General features: G+C 52.4%; 1 protein-coding gene across 6 annotated transcripts in view; it reads right to left on the reverse strand.

The window, feature by feature from the left end:
* The window catches only part of ZWILCH (zwilch kinetochore protein), a 70,393-nt gene that overhangs the window by 9,277 nt on the left and 43,728 nt on the right, over positions 1–17,388 (reverse strand). For 2 of the 6 annotated variants that reach the window (XM_060175644.1, XM_060175643.1), the window contains exons 2-10: positions 15,186–15,303; positions 13,489–13,584; positions 11,356–11,474; positions 9,205–9,410; positions 6,900–6,970; positions 3,790–3,945; positions 2,645–2,716; positions 1,327–1,420; positions 283–332 (exon numbers count right to left, since the gene is read on the reverse strand). In XM_060175644.1, coding sequence (XP_060031627.1) covers positions 283–332; positions 1,327–1,420; positions 2,645–2,716; positions 3,790–3,945; positions 6,900–6,970; positions 9,205–9,410; positions 11,356–11,474; positions 13,489–13,584; positions 15,186–15,303 — 982 coding nt within the window. The remainder of the gene's footprint in view (positions 1–282; positions 333–1,326; positions 1,421–2,644; positions 2,717–3,789; positions 3,946–6,899; positions 6,971–9,204; positions 9,411–11,355; positions 11,475–13,488; positions 13,585–15,185; positions 15,304–17,388) is intronic. The other 4 variants (XM_060175645.1, XM_060175647.1, XM_060175648.1 and 1 more) reach the window with 4 other exon arrangements.

Genomic DNA, 17,388 nt, shown 5'->3' on the forward strand with positions numbered 1-17,388 from the left:
GTGAAGGACCCCAGGTTCAAGACCCTGCTCCCCACCTGCATGGGGGAGGCTTCCCCAGGGGTGAAATGGGGCTGCAGGCATCTCTCCCCCCACCCCTTTCCTTCACTCTTGATCTGTCTGTTAAATAAATGTAAGTGAACTGCTGGCCAGGGGCACCAGACCCATGAGACGAAAAGTGAGACAGATAAAATTAAGAGTCAAATTTTAAATGGCAAAAAAAAAAAAATTTTTTTTTAAATGTCAGTTCAGTGAACTTTTCTGATTGAAAAAGAAAACACTTACCTCTGTGTCTTTTTTTGTAGACTCACCAATTTCATCCAGCTTCTGTAAATCTAGGAAGGAACAAAAGCATATTAGCCCTGGGATTTAAAGAGAACCGACCCGCCCAGGAGGGCACACTCGCCCCCGTGTGGGGACCTGGCTTTGCGTTCCAGTCACCACGTCACCACGTCACCCGCACGGGGACGCTTCACTAACAGGGGGCAGTGTGGTGGGATGGCTCCTTCTCAGTCTCCCTCTTTAGCAAAGAGACAAGGAAGGAGGGAGAGAGAGAGGGAGCAAGTAAGCCACCTGGAGCGTGCTGCTTCACCATGTACTTGACCCAGGTGGGTTCGAACCCTCCACACTGGAGAGGTTTTGGCGCTGCTGTCTCTTCCACTTTTAATTTACTTGTTTTGTTGTTTTGTTTTACTTATTTATTATTGGCTAGACAGAAAGAAATTGAGAGGGAAGGGGGACAGAGAGGGAGAGAGACAGAGAGGCACCTGCAGCCCTGCTTCACCGCTCATGAAGCTTTTCCCCTGAGGGGGACCAGGGGCTTGAGCCAGGATCCTTGCGCGTTGTGATGTGTGCGCTCAACCAGGTGCGCCACCGGTTGAGCGCCCCCCCCACTTTTTTTTTTGTCTCCAAGGTTATCACTGGGGCTCGGTGCCTGCACTATGAATCCACTGGTCTCGGCAGTCATTTTTTATTTTTTTTAATGATAGGAGAGAGAAAAACTGAGCGAGATGAGGAAGAGAAAGACAGACACCTGCAGACCTGCTTCACCACTTGTGAAGCGACACCCCTGCAGGTGGGGAGCCGGGGGCTCGAACCGGGATCTTTACGACGAGCCTTGCACATCATACTGTGTGCTTAACCCGCTGCGCCACAGCCCGACCCCCGTCTCTTCCACTCTCTCTGCCTTTCTGTCTCTACGAAGGAAGCAAGGAAAATAGGGAGGGAACCGCAGGAAGAACGCGCCAGCTCTCGCCTAAGTATCACAGCATGAGCTCTACAGTAAGAAAACTGAGTGCTGTTCAGACGTGAACTGGAAAAGACCAACACCGTTCAGAAACTCCTGGACGAGTTCCACAGCAGACTTCGCTTCCAGAGTTTCAGGCCATTCAGTTACTCCAGTCCTCAGACCATCAGCCAAAACCTACGAGGAAAATGAGTAACTGAATAAATGAAGTTGTCATCTGGGAAAAACAACACACACACACACAGCCATCAGGGAGGCGCTTAGTAACAGCGGTCTCCTAACATCTCTGGGGTGGGCACTGCGGGGGGGGAAGCTTCACAAGTGGTGAAGCAGGGCTGCGGGTGTCTGTCTCCTCTCTCTCAACTTCTCTCTGTCCTATCTAAAAACATCAATAACAACACCTACATCAACAATAAAAAACGAGCAACAAAAGGGAAAATAAATACAAAATAAATAAAATAAAAGAGAGGGTCGGGCAGTAGCGCAGTGGGTTAAGCACAGGTGGCACGAAGCGCAAGGACCAGTGCAAGGATCCCTGTTCGAGCCCCCAGCTCCCCACTTAAAGGGGAGTCACTTCACAGGCAGTGAAGCAGGTCTGCAGGTGTCTGTCTTTCTCTCCCCGTCTTCCCCTCCTCTCTGCATCTCTCTTATCCAACAATGACAACAGCAATAACAACGATAATAATAACTGCAACAATAATAAAAAATAAGGGCAACAAAAGGGAAAATAAAATAATCAAAAATAATAAAAAAAAAAAAAAAAAAAAAGAAGGGGCCAGGTGGTGGTGGAAATAGCGAAGCAGGACTGCAGGTGTCTCTGTCTCTCTCCCACCCTTTCCTCTTGATTTCCGCTGTCTCTGTCAAAGATAGTTTAAGCGGCTCAGGGACACACGAGTGGCCTCAGGAGCCCGCTGTGAGGACAGAGCTCCGAGCCGTGCGCACAGGTGGTGCAGGGCGGGGTGTGGGCGCCAGCTGGCGATGAGCAGGACTCACGCCCAGGCAGCAGATCGCAGCCGTGGGGCAGTGTTCCCAGACCGCAAGTGCAGGAGCGAGCGGATCTCCACCTACACCCAGGGGCTGTGGGCCACACAGCACAGCGAGATCGATCCCCTACACCCAGGGGCTGCGGGCCACACAGCACAGTGCGATCGATCCCCTACACCCAGGGGCTGCGGGCCACACAGCACAGCGAGATCGATCCCCTACACCCAGGGGCTGCGGGCCACACAGCACAGCGCGATCGATCCCCTACACCCAGGGGCTGCGGGCCACACAGCACAGCGCGATCGATCCCCTACACCCAGGGGCTGCGGGCCACACAGCACAGCGAGATCGATCCCCTACACCCAGGGGCTGCGGGCCACACAGCACAGTGCAAGCAAGCGAGCCCCAGGTACTCACGAGGAGGAACTTCAGTTCCCTGTAAAGATGACTCAGAGGGCCTTTGAGTTCTCCGGACTCCACTCGGATGTTCTGAAAAAGGCCCAAAGCCCGCAGTCAGCTAAGCTGGCTTGTCGGCAGAGGTCACAGAGTCAAGCCGCGCACACGTTACGTTACAGGCGGAGAGCCCCCCGCACAGCCACCTGCCAGCGCGGAGACTCACTCAAAGAGAAACACGCGAAGCACTGACAGACTCACACTGACACACGCCCGGAGCAGAGCCCAGACTCCTGAGGAGACCAGGGTGGCTCTAGGCCATCGCCACGCCGTGGAGGGCCAGGAGCCGGCTTGCAGCGCTCGCTCTCCCGGGCACTGGGACCCGGGTTCAAGGCCCCTGCCCCGACATGGGAGCACCAGCAAAGAGGGGGCTTCAGAGTGGCGCGGCTCGGGGCCTCAGGCAGGAAGAAAAGCAAACAGGGATGGGGCTTCACTGCCCGAGGACTCGGACGAGGCTGCAAGTGGTGAAAAAACAGGACAAGGAAAAAAAGTCCAAGCTGCTGCATGGAGATTCCTTCTCCAGAAAAAAGAGAAGCATGAGGACAGCCCTGCAGAGGGCGGGGAGGCGGGAGACTCTCCTGCCTGAGGCTCCAGGTGCCAGGTTCAAGCCCGGCTCCGCCAGCCCCCAGAGCTGAGCAGGGCTCGAGCCCCTGTGCGGCTCTCACCATGGGAGTGGATCTGAGCCATTTCCCTACTGGACATTCAGACTCTGTTTCCAAAATCTTAGGGGAAAAACACAGCTATGTTGCAGCATTTAACACTTTTGCAAACACAGGTACTGCTGCTGTTCTACTGTGAGGAGCCGGGGCCTGTCGGTCATCCCGCTGCTCCAGGCTGATTTTACTCAGAGGCACCACACCACAGCACAGCCAGGCTCTGGATCCGCACTGCGGGTGGCTCCTGGTCCTGCACATCTGTCTTTGCCAGCAAGCGCAGAGTGGGGTGAAAGGGCCCGGTGGCGTCAGCATCTGGGATGTGGCCTGAGCCCGCACCCTGCACACGGCAGAGACGAGGGCAAGGTCTCCCGAGTGCTGGCTCGGCAGACGTTCTCCGCCACCAGAAGGTTCGGGCCCCGTCACTGTGGGCAGCAGAGAAGGGCTGGCTCCTACCAGGGCGGCGGTGGACGAGAGCGGAGGGACCTGGAGAATCTCGTCCACGGGGCTCCAGGCGACGCTGAGCGTGATGGCGGTCTGGGAGGCGGCCGCGCACTCGTCCAGCCCCGTGGGCTTGTAGAGCTCGTACTGCGCGAAGCCCTTGGCCGTCACCTGGGGGGACGCACGGGGGACCGTCAGCTGTGCTGCACACAGCCAGTGGCCCTGACAGAAGCAGCTCTGGCTCTTCCCACAAGAAAGCAGAGGGCGCAGCGGGTTAAGCGCACGTGGTGCAAAGCGCAGGGACCGGCGTGAGGATCCCGGTTCCAGCCCCCGGCTCCCCACCTGCAGGGGAGTCGCTTCACAGGTGGTGAAGCAGGTCTGCAGGTGTCTGTCTTTCTCTCCCCATCTTCCCTTCCTCTCTCCATTTCTCTCTGTCCTATCCAACGACAATGACATCAATAACCACAAGGGCAGCAAAAGGGAAAATAAATATATATATTAAAGCAGAGCTGGGGCCAGGTGGTGGTGCAGCCAGCTGAGTACACACTACAGCGCGCAAGGACCCGGGTTCAAGCCCCTGGTCCCCACCTGCAGGGAGGAAGCTTCACAAGCGGTAAAGCAGGGCTGCAGGTAGGCATCTCTCCCTTTCTTTCTTTTTTTTTTTTTCCCTCCAGGGTTATTGCTGGGCTCGGTGCCTGCACCATGAATCCACCGCTCCTGGAGGCCATTTTTTCCCCCTTTTGTTGCCCTTGTTGTTGTAGCCTCGTTGTGGTTATTATTATTGTCCTTGTTGACATTATTCGTTGTTGGATAGGACAGAGAGAAATGGAGAGAGGAGGGGAAGACAGAGAGGGGGAGAGAAAGGCAGACACCTGCAGACCTGCTTCACCGCCCATGAAGCGACTCCCCTGCAGGTGGGGAGCCGGAGGCTCGAACCGGGATCCTTACGCCAGTCCCTGCGCTTTGCGCCACATGCGCTTAACCCACTGCGCTACCGCCCGACTCCCTACCCTCTCCCTTTCTATCTGCCTTTCCCTTTCCTTCAATTTCTGTCTCTGTCCAAAGATAAGTAGAAATATGTATTTTTTAATATTTATTTATTTATTCCCTTTTGTTACCCTTGTTGTTTTATTGTTGTTATTGATGTCATTGTTGTTGGATAGGACGGAGAGAGATGGAGAGAGGAGGGGAAGGAAGAGAGGGGGAGAGAAAGACAGACACCTGCAGACCTGCTGCACCGCCTGGGAAGCGACTCCCCTGCAGGTGGGGAGCCGGGGGCTCGAACCGGGATCCTCACGCCGATCCTTGAACTTTGCGCCGCCTGCGCTTACCCCGCTGCGCTGCCGCCCGACTCCCAGCAAATACAAATATTAAAAAGAAAACAAGGGGCCGGGTGCTGGCGCGCCTGGCTGAGTGCACAGGTTACAGTGCGCAAGGACCCCGGTCCCCACCTGCAAGGGGAAAAGCTTCGCAAGTGGTGAAGCAGGGTTGCAGGTGTCTCTCTCTCTCTCTCCCCTTTCCCTCTCAGTTTCTGGCTGTCTCTATCCAATAAAGATAATAAAAATAAAAATAAAATAAAATGCCATGCTATGGGATAGAAAAAGAGAGAATTGAGAGGAAAAGGGGAGGGAGGGAGAGGGGGTTGAGAGAGAGAGAGAGACAGACTGACAGTATCTGAGAAGCTTTCCTCTTGCAGGTAAGGACTGAGGGCTCAAACCCAGGTCCCTGTGCCTAGGAACCTATGTGCTCAGCCTGTGTGCCAAGGTTCAACTCCACTTTGATCCCAATTGAAAAAATAAGATTATTTTTATCACAGACAAGAAAAAAAGCAGGCATGTGTTTTAATTTTAGTCATCAGCTTGCATAAAAACAAAAACAAACCTTTTGTTACTCCAAAAACATTTATTCATGTTAGGAGTGAAAAAGTCTTTATTATTTTTTAAATATTTACTTAGTTATTTCCTTTTTTTGACCTCGTTTTATTGTTGTAGTTATTATTGTTGTTGTTACTATTGTCATTGTTGTTGGATAGGACAGAGAAAAATAGGAAAGAGGAGGGGAAGACAAGAGAGGGGGAGAGAAAGACAGACACCTGCAGACCTGCTTCACCACTTGTGAAGTGACTCCCCCTGCAGGTGGAGAGTGCTATCGCCCAACTTCCAAAAGCCTTTATTTTATTTTATTTATTTATTTATTTTTTTCCCGGCTCCCCCCCTCTGCCAAGCCTTTATTTTTTATATGTATTTCTTTTTGTTTTTTTTAAGAGTTAGCCGGGGCTCGATGCCTGCACCACAAATCCACTGCTCCTAGAGGCCATTTTTTTCCCTTTTTGTTACCTTGGTTGTTTTACCACTGTTGTGGTTATTATTATTGTTATTGATATTGTCATTGTTGGATAGGACAGAGAGAAATGGAGAGAGGAGGGGAAGACAGACGGGGAGAGAAAGACAGACACCTGCAGACCTGCTTCACCGCCTGTGAAGCGACTCCCCTGCAGGTGGGGAGCCGGGGGCTTGCACCGGAATCCTTCTGCCGGTCCTTGCACTTAACCCACTGCGCTACTGCCTGACCCCCAAGTTCTTTTAATATATTTTTATTACTGAATAGAAACAGAGAGAAATTGAGAGGAGACGGAATGGTAAGAAAGGGAGAGACAGAGACATGCCTGCTTCACTGCTCGTGAACCTTCCCTTTGCAGGTGGGGACCAGAGGCTTGAACCCGAGTCCTTATGATATGTGTGCCCTTAACCCGGTGTACCGCTGCCTGGCCTCCACGTGTGCTTCCGTATAATGAGCCCGGGGAAATAAAGAACGGAAACAGACCTGTGGTCCGGGAGGTGGCGCAGTGGATAAAGCACTGGACTCTCCAGCATGAGGTCCCGAGTTCAGTGCCTGGCAGCACCTGTACCAGAGTGATGTCTGGTTCTCTCTCTCTACTATCTTTCTCACGAACAAGTAAAATCTTTAAAATGTAAAAATAAAAGAAAACTTCAGCCTCTGCAGCCTCAGGCACTTGAGTCGGTGCCCTTACAGGCCGAGCTGTCTCCTTGGCCTGAAAGGAAGTCTTTAAGTTAGGAAGGCAGGCTGGCAACTGTTCACGCGAACAGTGCCACAGAAGTACTCACAGTAGATAAGTGATGTCTTTTCTTATGGGAGTCTTTCAATTCTTCGAGGTTTACAGAATAATTCTTATCAGCTGTGAAGCACAAAGGGAAGAGAAAATTTTAAATAGAAATTCAAAGTTCTATAATGGAGGGTGCTACAACCTGACACAAGCAATTTTAAGTCACAGCGGGAAGGACTGTAGGAGTGAGAGAGGTCAAGCTAGCACAGCCCAGGCTGCAATGAGGCCCTCACTGCAGTCCCCTTCCTTCGCCAGTGAAAGTGTGCACGCAAATGTACGCAAAGCCAAAGGGGCCAGGTGGGGAGAGACAGCATAATGGTTATGCAAAGAGACTCTCATGCTTGAGGCTCCGAAGTTCCAGGTTCAATATCCCTCCCCCTCCCCCACAGTAAGCCAGAGCTGTGCAGTGCGCTGGTGTTTCAGTGTCTTTCTCTCTCTGTATCTCTCTCAAAAATAAACAAAATACTTAAAGAAAGAAAGAAAGAAAGAATGGAAGGAAGGAAGGAAGAAAGAAAGGGTCCTATGCTCCTACCCAGACTCCCGGGTCTGCCTCAGGTTTCCAGAAGTTTCTACACACTGCAAAGACATCCCAGACAGGCAGGCACAAGACCCACTGTGTGTTCGGCTCCAGATCTGAGCAGTTTCCAGTGACCACAAGACAGTGGCTACGTAAGTAAACATTCATGCTGCTGGTCCACGCCCTGCCTGGGCCTCCTTTACAAGGCTGTGTGTTCCCTTTATCGGAATCCACTCTGGGTGCTGGCCAACAGCACAGCTAGGCCCATGCACGAGGGTCTGGGCACAAGCCCTTGGTACCTACCTATGGGGGAGGGGGCATGGGGAGAGTCACGAGTGGTGAAGCAGGACTGACTGTCTCTCTTTCATCTAGCTCTCCCTTCTCTCTCAATTTCTCCCCTTACCAAAGATAGAGAAAAGAAAAGACAATAAATAAAAATGCCCCCAGAAGCAGTGGATTCATGTTGCACGCCCTGAACCCCAGTCAGAGCCAGGGTGGCTGTCCTGTCTGGAATCAGGCTCACCCTTCTAGACTTAAAAATGAATCTGCACTCTGCAGAGAATGAGCAGAGCTGCACACATGAAAGCAGTGAGGGCGGGGAAGACAGCACAATGGCTATGCAAAAAGCCTCTCACACCGGAGGCTCCGAAGTCCCAGGTTCAGTTCCCCGAACCACCATAAACCAGAGCTGAGCAGTGCTCTGGTAAAAAGAAGAAGAAGAAAAAAACTTGAAATGGCACAGTGTTCAAGCACTAGGCTCTCAAGCATGAGGTCCCAAGTTCAATCCCTGGCCGCACATGTACCAGAGTGATGTCTGCTTCTTTCTCTCCTCCTATCTTCCTCATTGATAAATACATAAAATACTTTAAAAAAAAAAAGGGGGGGGTTGGTCAGGCAGTAGCACAGAGTGTTAAGTGCACATGATACAAAGCGCAAGGACCGGCGTAAGGATCCTGGTTCGAGCCCCGGCTCCCCACCTGCAGGGGAGTCGCTTCACAGGCGGTGAAGCAGGTCTGCAGGTGTCTGTCTTTCTCTCCCTCTCTCTGTCTTCCCCTCCTCTCTCCATTTCTCTCTGTCCTGTCCAACAGCAATGGCGACAATAAGACAAGAACAAGGGCAACAAAATGGGAAAAATGGCCTCCAGGAGCAATGAATTTGTAGTGCAGGCACCCAGCCCCAGCAATAATCCGGGGGGCAAAAAAAAAAAAAAAAAAAAAGTTCTGGTGGTCCAGGAGGTGGCGCAGTGGGTAAAGTGCTGGACTCTCGAGTATGAGGTCCCAAGTTCAATCCCCGGCAGTCCATGTACTGGAAGGATGTCTGGCTCTTTCTCTCTCCTCCTTTCTCATTAATAAATACATAAAATCTGTTAAAAAAAAAAGTTCTGCTTTGTGTTTTCCCTTCTTGTCAAGATCAGAAAGGAAAACACAAAGCAGAAGGCGCACCAAAGTCAAAGACTCTGGAGCGGGGGGTTCAGGTCCTGGAATAGGATGGCAGAGGAGGACCTAGAGGGGGTTGAATTGTCACGTGCAAAGCTGGGAAGTGTTATGCAAGTACTGTCAACTGTAAACCATTAATTCCCCGATAAAGAAATGAAAAAAAGTAACAGTAAGTGATAGTGTCTGGGCAGACAGCATCATGATTCTGCAAAGACACTCTCCTGCCAGAGGCTGTGACGTCCCAGGTTCTGTCCTCAACTCCCATCAGCCGGAGCTGAGCAGGGCTCTGGTCTCCCAGTGTATATATTTCTCTCTGTCTCTCACTGAAAAGAAGGTGGAGAGTGAATTCTCACCTTTACATCGGACTGCATAGAGGATGACCCCTGTGACAGCGGCGTCAGCAGCGGCTGTGGTGAGCTCAGCTCCTAGCCAGCACGTGCCCTCGGGGTCTGACCCATCACACCTCACCCACAGGGGAGGGAGGGCAGGAACAGGCCGATCCAGCTTCAGGTGGGTCATGTTGGGATTGTGAGCCATGGTGTAGAGGCCGATTAAGTGCCTGGAAAACAAAGGGGGGGGGGGCGGCGCACCAGGTTGAACGCACATGTTACAGTGAGCAAGGACCCGGGTTCCAGCCCCGGTCCCCACCTGCAGGGGGGGTGCAAGTGGTGAAGCAGGACTACAGGTGTCTGTCTCTCTCCCTCTATCACCCTCTTCCCTCTCAATTTCTGGCTGGCTCTATCCAGTCAATAAATAAAATAAAAAGAGAAGAAGAAGAAAAGGAGGAAGAAGAAATCCTGGCAGACAGGTGCTCTCAGGTCCCGGTGTTGTTTTGCCAAGAGTCAGCCCAGAGGTTCCCGCAGAAACAACAGCTGGGAAGAGGTGAGCTACAGGCCTGCAAGAAACAGATACAGTCTTTGTAAACAGCAAAGCAGAGCCAGAGCCGTGCATGAGCTACGTGGGGGCGGTGGGGGCAGTGGGGAGGTAGGAGGAGCCGTGGAGGAGGCCCAGCAAAGGAGAGATGTGGCAGGAGAAGGAACCAAGCAGGGAGTGTGGGCTGTGAACTCTGGCTGAGGGTGAACCTGGGACTCCAGCGCCGCAGGCAGGCAGGCAGGCAGGCAGGCAGGCATTTGCATATCCATTATACTATCTCCCCTGCCCCGGGCTAAAAAGGTCTTAAAAGTAGTATCATGAACTTTTCTGAAAATTTTAAATGTCAGTTACAAAAACACATGGCTTAATATTTTTTTGTCACGAAAATCGTATTACCAATACATTCAAGGATGTGTTAGTATGTACACACCAAAAGAACATGTCCTGGGGCGTGGGGGGCGAGGGGGTGTCACTCCCAGGGCCTCACCACTCCAGGCTGACTTGGGGGGGGGGGTAAGAGACGTGGCACAGCCGCAAAGCTTCCCCAGCCGTGGTGGGCGCTGGCCTGAACCTGGGGCTTAGACGGCAAAGCAGCCAGCAAAGGGCTTTTCTAAGGGATTGTCATTCAAAAAGGACATAGAATTACCCCAGAAGGAAAGTCTGAATGCAAGCATTCAGACAATGGAAGGCAAAGAGACAGTAAAATATGGTGGGTCCATCCAAATACGGCCAAAGGAAGTGTAAAGATGTGACACTTTCACAGTGGGGGAGGTGAGACGGGGAGGGAAAAACAAGGCAAGTACGACTTGAAAAATCAAGAAGTGACAACAGAAAAGATAATTCAGCCACGTATAAAAGCCCCAGCAGCAGGGAGGGCAGATAGCTCCACTGGTTAGGTGTGCATGTGCGTGCCGCAGGCCCCAGACACCACAGGTTCAATCCCCGCACCATCATGCTACGTCGGGGCTGAGCAGTGCCCAGGCTCCCTCTAAACATACACCACACAGCAGAGTGAAAGTCCCGGGAGAAGGATGGTGACTCTGTGGATGTTGCTGTCACGACCATCATTCCGGGACATCATCCTACCACCCGGACCTCCCTGACGGAAGGGAACTGGGGTTTTGGAGGCAGAAGAGGCTGAGCAGAGGGACTGAATGCAGACGGAGTGGGATCAGGGGCCGGGGGCAGGGCGCGAGGCTGGCTGGGCAGAGGCCTGGGCCCCGCAGGGGCGCCACAGGCCACAGGGCGGACGGCCCCTCCAGGGCGAGACGGGGCTACTGGAGGGTGTTTGTGCTGGAGGGCTGGATCTGTTTTCTTTCCGAGAGAGAGCCCTGCGCAGCCCTGCTTTATGGCGGCCTCCGCAGCCTCAGGCAGGAGCTGGCTTCTGGAAGGTTCTGAAGTGGGAGTGCAACCCATCACACTGAAGTGTGAGCTCAGTCTGGGAGCAGCCCCACCGGGCAGCCAGACCAGAAGGGGCCGGCCAGACAGTGTGAGGGGCTGGAGAGAAGGGAGGAGGGGAGACCACCCGTGTCCTGGGTCAAGTCAGCCTCCTCTGGGGTCTTCGAGGGAGTCAATCCAGACTGTCCCTTCGCCTGCCCTGCCTTCCCCACCCCAGAGGGAGGACGCCTCACCTGGCCCTCCCCACGGACAAGGCCAGTGGCCCCACATGCTCCCCGACAGAGAGATCAGAAATGGCCGTTTCTTCAGACTGGAGCTCTTCAACGTGACTCGTTTCTCTCTTTTCTAAAGGCTTGAAAACATTTTCTAGTTACTTCACCAGGTCTAAAGAGCAATAAGAGGTTAACAGTCATTGTTCACAACTCTCAGGCGTGTGTGCAGACTCTCTAGGGACAGACAGACACAGGTTGGGGTCTGGATCCACCTGCCGACGCCCACATCCAGCAGAGAACTAGCTTCTGCTCCCCATAATGAATCCTGTTCCAGGGGGCTGGGTGGTGGTGTACCAGGTTAGGCGCATAGTTTGAAGTGCAAAGACCCAGGCTCCCCACCTGCAGGGGGGGACGCTTCATGAGCAGTGAAGCAGGTCTGCAGGGGTCTCTCTCTCTCTTTCTCTCTCCAACTGAAAGGAAAAACAAACACCAGAGGAAGCCTGGCATGGGTTTTTTTGTTCTGTTTGTTATCACTATTAGTGATGTCATATTGCCTTACAAAGTCACAAGATGGAAGGTCCACAATCCCACCCCAGAGTGCTGTGCACCCACTCCCTCCCTCGGAAACTGCAGTGGTTCTCCCAAGGTCACAGATACGGTTGACTACTATTTCTATATCTACCTGTCTTTTTGCCCATGTCTGTATTTCTGTATATTTGCTGCCCCCCCGCCCCACCTCGAGTATGGTGTGTGTGTGTGTACCAAAGCACTTATGCTTTATGGCGATGCAGGGGATTGAACCTAGGACTCCTTCAGAGCCTCACACAGAAGAGTCTCTTTTCGTGACCATCATGTCCCTGTCCCTGGCCCATGTTTTCTATGCCCCCCCCCCTTCCTAAGTCTCAGCTACACCACTTAGTTACTGCTCCCAAATGTCTTTTTTTCCCTCTTCTCTCTTGGTCCTGGTGGAGTTGAGGTCCAGAGCCCTCCAGTCATCTTCCCCTAACATTTCTCCCCCTCTGGGAGCATGGACCAAAGTTGGGGAGCAGAAGGTGGTGGGTCTGGCTTCTGTAGTTGCTTCTCCACTGGACACGGGTGTTGGCAGGTGGATCCACACCCCCAACCTGTTTCTGTCTTTCTCCAGTGGGGTAGGGCTCTGGGGAGGGGAGGTTCTATGCCCAGGGAAGTCAGGATGGAGTCATAGTAGCATCTGCAACCTGGTGTCTGAAAGGTGCTGTATCTTTGTTGTGTTTTTGCAACATTTATTTATTTCCTTTTGTTGCCCTTGTTTTATTGTTGTTGTTATTAATGTCATAGTCGTTGGATAGGACAGAGAGAAATGGAGAGAGGAGGGGAAGACAGAGAGGGGGAGAGAAAGACAGACACCTGCAGACCTGCTTCACCGCCTGTGAGACGACTCCCCTGCAGGTGGGGAGCCGGGGGCTCGAACTGAGATCCCTACGTCAGTCCTTGTGCTTTGCGCCATGTGCGTTTAACCCGCTGCACTACCGCCCGACTCCCAGGCACTGTATCTTTTATCTGAGAGAGAAGAGGGGGAAAAAAAGGAAGAACACTTGGAAGTCATAATAGCTGTAGATGTAACTTAGAAATTAAAGGCAGGATCAGAGAAAAATGTGCAAAAACAATAAACTAGATATAGATAAGGCAACTATACCTGCAGGGGAGCTGCTTCACAGGCGATGAAGCAGGACTGCAGGTGTCTGTCTTTCCCTGCCTTCCCCTCCTCTCTCCATTTTCTCTGTCCTATCTAACAATGACATTAATAACAACAATAATATCTACAACAACAATAAAAAAGAAGGGGCAACAAAGGGAAAATAAATATAAAAAAAGACAGCTATAAAGTCATCCCAGCCCATTATCTGTGACTTTGGGAGAACTGCTGCAGTTTCCAATGGAAGGAATGGGGACACAGAACTCTGGGATAGAATTCTACCCCTATGCTCTTATAATTTTGTAAAGCAATATTAAGTCACTAATAAAAACAAAATCTGTAGCCCTCAAGGTTTTCTTTTGGAAAATCCAATAATACATTAGCTTAACTGTTTTTAAAATTATACATTTGAGATTATTCCCAGAAGCCCAAACTGTATTCTTAAGAATTCAGCACCCACAAGCCTAAGAATTACTCACCACTCTCTCCACAATGAACACGACGTCATTTTCATTCAAAATGTTTTCCAGAGGGCTTGGCTGGCCTCTGCTGACCAGGTGGACCTGGACATCCGTCTGGTGAAAAAGAGACAACCTTACGCCACGTGGTAGAGCACTCACACCTGTATCTGTGCGCATCTCCAACACACAAAGATAAGCTCTGTGAGGGTGGCTGGGACAGACAGCCGGAGGGTCTTGTCACGCCGACACCCTCTTCCTGGGCACATTCTGCAGGACTGGGTGCTGGGCCCTCAACCACAAGGTCCCTGGCATCAAGGTGCCAGGGTGATGCTCGGGACACCCCCTTCCTATTCACTACTGAAAATAAATCTACGTGAGGTCCTGTATTCAGTCCCCAGCACCACCAGAGCCCAGAGCCGAGCAGTGTTCGGGTAAATAAGTAAATGAATTGAAATTTGTTTGAAGATCTGTTTATTAACACAAGAGAGAAAAGAAGACTGCAGAGGGATTGAGCGGTGGAGGTAGACAGCATAATGGTTATGCAAAGAGACTCTCATGTCTGAGGCTTCAAAGTCCCAGGCTCGCTCCCCCACACCACCATAAGCCAGAACTGTGCGGTGCTCTGGTAAAAATACAAACAAAAAACGGGGTCCGGGGAGATAGCATAATGGTTATGCAGAGCCTCATGCCCAAGGCTCTGAGGTCCCAGGTTCAACCCCTAGCACCACCATAAGCCAGATCTGAACAGTGCTCTCATAAAACAAACAAAATAAAACAAAACAAGAGAGTAAGAGAGAGAACCAGAAAGAACCTCACTGTGGCAGGACTGAGCTCAGGGCCTCACGCTTGAGAGTCTGTTGCTTTCATCCACTGTGCCACTTTCAAGGGTCAAATTTAATCTATGTAAACTAATGTCAACAGATTCAACTTTTAAAAACCCCTAGTTCGGGGAGTCGGGCTGTAGCACAGTGGGCTAAGCGCAGGTGGCACAAAGCACAAGGACCGGCGTAAGGATCCTGGTTTGAGCCCCCGGCTCCCCACCTGCAGGGGAGTCGCTTCCCAGGCGGTGAAGCAGGTCTGCAGGTGTCTGTCTTTCCCTCCCTCCTCTCTCCATTTCTTTCTTTCTTTTTTTTTTAATATTTATTTTATTTTTATTTATTCCCTTTTGTTGCCCTTGCTGTTTTTTTTAATTGTTGTAGTTATTATTGTTGTTGTTCCTTGTTGGATAGGACAGAGAGAAATGGAGAGAGGAGGGGAAGACAGAGAGGGGGAGAGAAAGATAGACACCTGCAGACCTGCTTCACCGCCTGTGAAGCGACTCCCCTGCAGGTGGGGAGCCGGGGCTCGAACCGGGATCCTTATGCCGGTCCTTGTGCTTTGCGCCACCTGCGCTTAACCCGCTGCGCTACAGCCCGACTCCCACCTCTCTCCATTTCTCTCTGTCCTATCCAACGACGACATCAGTAACAACAAAAACTACAATAAAAACAACAAGGGTAACCAAAGGGAGTACACAAATAAATACATAAATATTTTAAAAAAAAACAAATATTTTGGGGCCAAGGGATAGTTCGGTGGGCAGAGCAAAGGCGTGAAGGTATCTGAGGCCCGCACAGGGCGCACGGCAGCCCGGGGGCCTCTGGCGGGGGTGGAAAGGCCTGTCCCCGCAGAACCCAGGCACCTGGGGCGGGGAGGAGGCCGCCCTCAACACTCACAGCGGCGACTAAGCCCGGCTGAGGATGACCGCGCCCGCCGCGCTCAAAGGCCAGCTGGGGGCCTACCTCGTAGGTGACGGGGTCGCCACAGCCGCCTTTCTCGTCTTCAGCGAGTCTCCTGAAACGCAGAAGAGAGCACGAGTGAGCGCAGCCCTCTGGGGTCCGGCACCCCGAGCCCCGGCCCAGCCGCCCCCACCTGGCACAGGGGACGGAAAGGAAAAGAGACGGACGGACAGCAAGGGAGGGCCTGCCGGGAGCAGCAGGGTCCCTGCGCAGAGAAGTCGCCGGGGAAGAACGAGCTGCCCGGGAGAGGCGGGCCAAGGCGTGCGGCCCGCAGAGGGCGCCTACTGCCCACAGCCGCACGGCTGGCATCAACACGGGACCACGTGGCTTCAGAGCAGTGGCGACGGGCAGATGCCCACCCGCCCCCAGCCGGTGGCCAGCCCTCCGCTGAGCAAAGCGCCCGAGCCTTCAACCGCTCCGGTCACAGTGGGAAAAGGAGGTGGCCCTCGGCCCTCTTTTTATTAACCGTTTTTTGAACCGCCACCAGGGCTACCTCTGGGCCTCCCTGACGCCTGCACAAAGGGCCCGTCACTCCTGGAGGACACTTTGCCCTCCCTTATTTGATAGGAGAGAGAGAAATCCAGGGGGCGAGGGGAGATAGGAAGGGAGACAGTGTGGAGACAGAGAGCAGGACGGTTCTGCGGAGACCCTCAAGCCCGAGGCTCCGAAGGCCCAGGTTCAACCCCCAGCACCACTATCCGCAGAGCTGAGCAGGGCTCTGGTAAACAACCACCACAAAACACCGGCAATACTTCATACTTGCTTCAGTGCTCATGAAGCTTCCTCCCTGCAGGTGGGGAACAGGGGCTTGAACCCAGGTCCTTCTACAAGGTAACAAGGGCACTTAACCTCAGGCTCCACTGCCCGCCCCCGGCCTCTGTGAAACATTGCAGAAACATGAGCGAATGGGATATTAAACTTGCACAGTACGGGATAACAAAATGCGGTTCTGTTTAGAGCTTTTTTTCTTTTTTATAAACACAAAATGCCATTTAATAAGTCCTCTCCACGAAGTCTAACTGCAAGATGCCAAGCACACAGCCGTCTGATAAAGGGCTTACTGCGGGGCCAGGTGGTGGCGCACCCGGTTAAGCGCACACATTGCAGTGCGCAAGGACCCGGGTTCAAGCCCCTGGCCGCCACCTGCAGGGGGAAAGCTTTACAAGTGGTGAGGCAGGGCTGCAGGTGTCTGTCTCTTTCCCTCACGATTTCTCTCTGTCTCTATGCAATAATAAAAATAAATTACAAAAAAAATTTATTTTTAAAAAAAGAACTCATGGCTGGCGTGGCTGGGGAGAGCGCAGGGCTTGTGTGACGTGTGACCCGGCCCTCACGGTGTCTGGCTGAAGTCTCAGAACTGCTGGGGCCACTGTTGCTCTAGAAACTAATGAAACAAATCTTTTCATTAAAACAGAACCTATGGGGAGTCGGGTGGTAGCAGCGGGTTAAGCGCAGGTGGAGCAAAGCACCAGGACCGGCATAAGGATCCCGGTTCGAGCCCCCGGCTCCCCACCTGCAGGGGAGTCGCTTCACAAGCGGGGAAGCAGGTCTGCAGGTGTCTGTCTGTCTCTCCCCCTCTCTGTCTTCCCCTCCTCTCTCCATGTCTCTCTGTCCTATCCAACTACAATGACATCAATAACAATAACTACAATAAAAAAGGGCAACAAAAGGGAAAGTAAATCAATATTTAAAAAATATATTTAAAAAAAAGAAAAGAAAGCAACTGCGGCTGACAGTGAAGGCGGACTCCGCGCTCAAACTCTCCAGTGGGGACCGCCGGCGAGTCTAGAAGCGTGACAGCTGAGGCCACAAGCTCGGTAGCAGCCTGGAAAGGACTGAGGAAACGGAGGAATAAACCACCCTGGGCCGGGGAGACAGCACAGGGGTTCTGCACAGACGCTCCCGCCGGGGACTCTGAGGTCCCAGGTTCAAGCCCCAGCGCCACCATCGGCCAGGGCTGAGCAGGGCTCTGGCTTCCCCTCTCATCTTCTCCTTTACTTTTTCATATTTATTTACTTCCCCTCTTGTTGCCCTCGTCGTTTTACTGCTGTAGTTATTGTTGTTGATGTCGTCGTCGTTGTTGGACAGGACAGAGAGAAGTGGAGAGAGGAGGGCAAGACAGACAGAGAGGGGGAGAGAA

This window comes from Erinaceus europaeus, chromosome 16 (genome assembly GCF_950295315.1).
Source record: "Erinaceus europaeus chromosome 16, mEriEur2.1, whole genome shotgun sequence".
Taxonomy (NCBI): Eukaryota; Metazoa; Chordata; class Mammalia; order Eulipotyphla; family Erinaceidae; genus Erinaceus; species Erinaceus europaeus.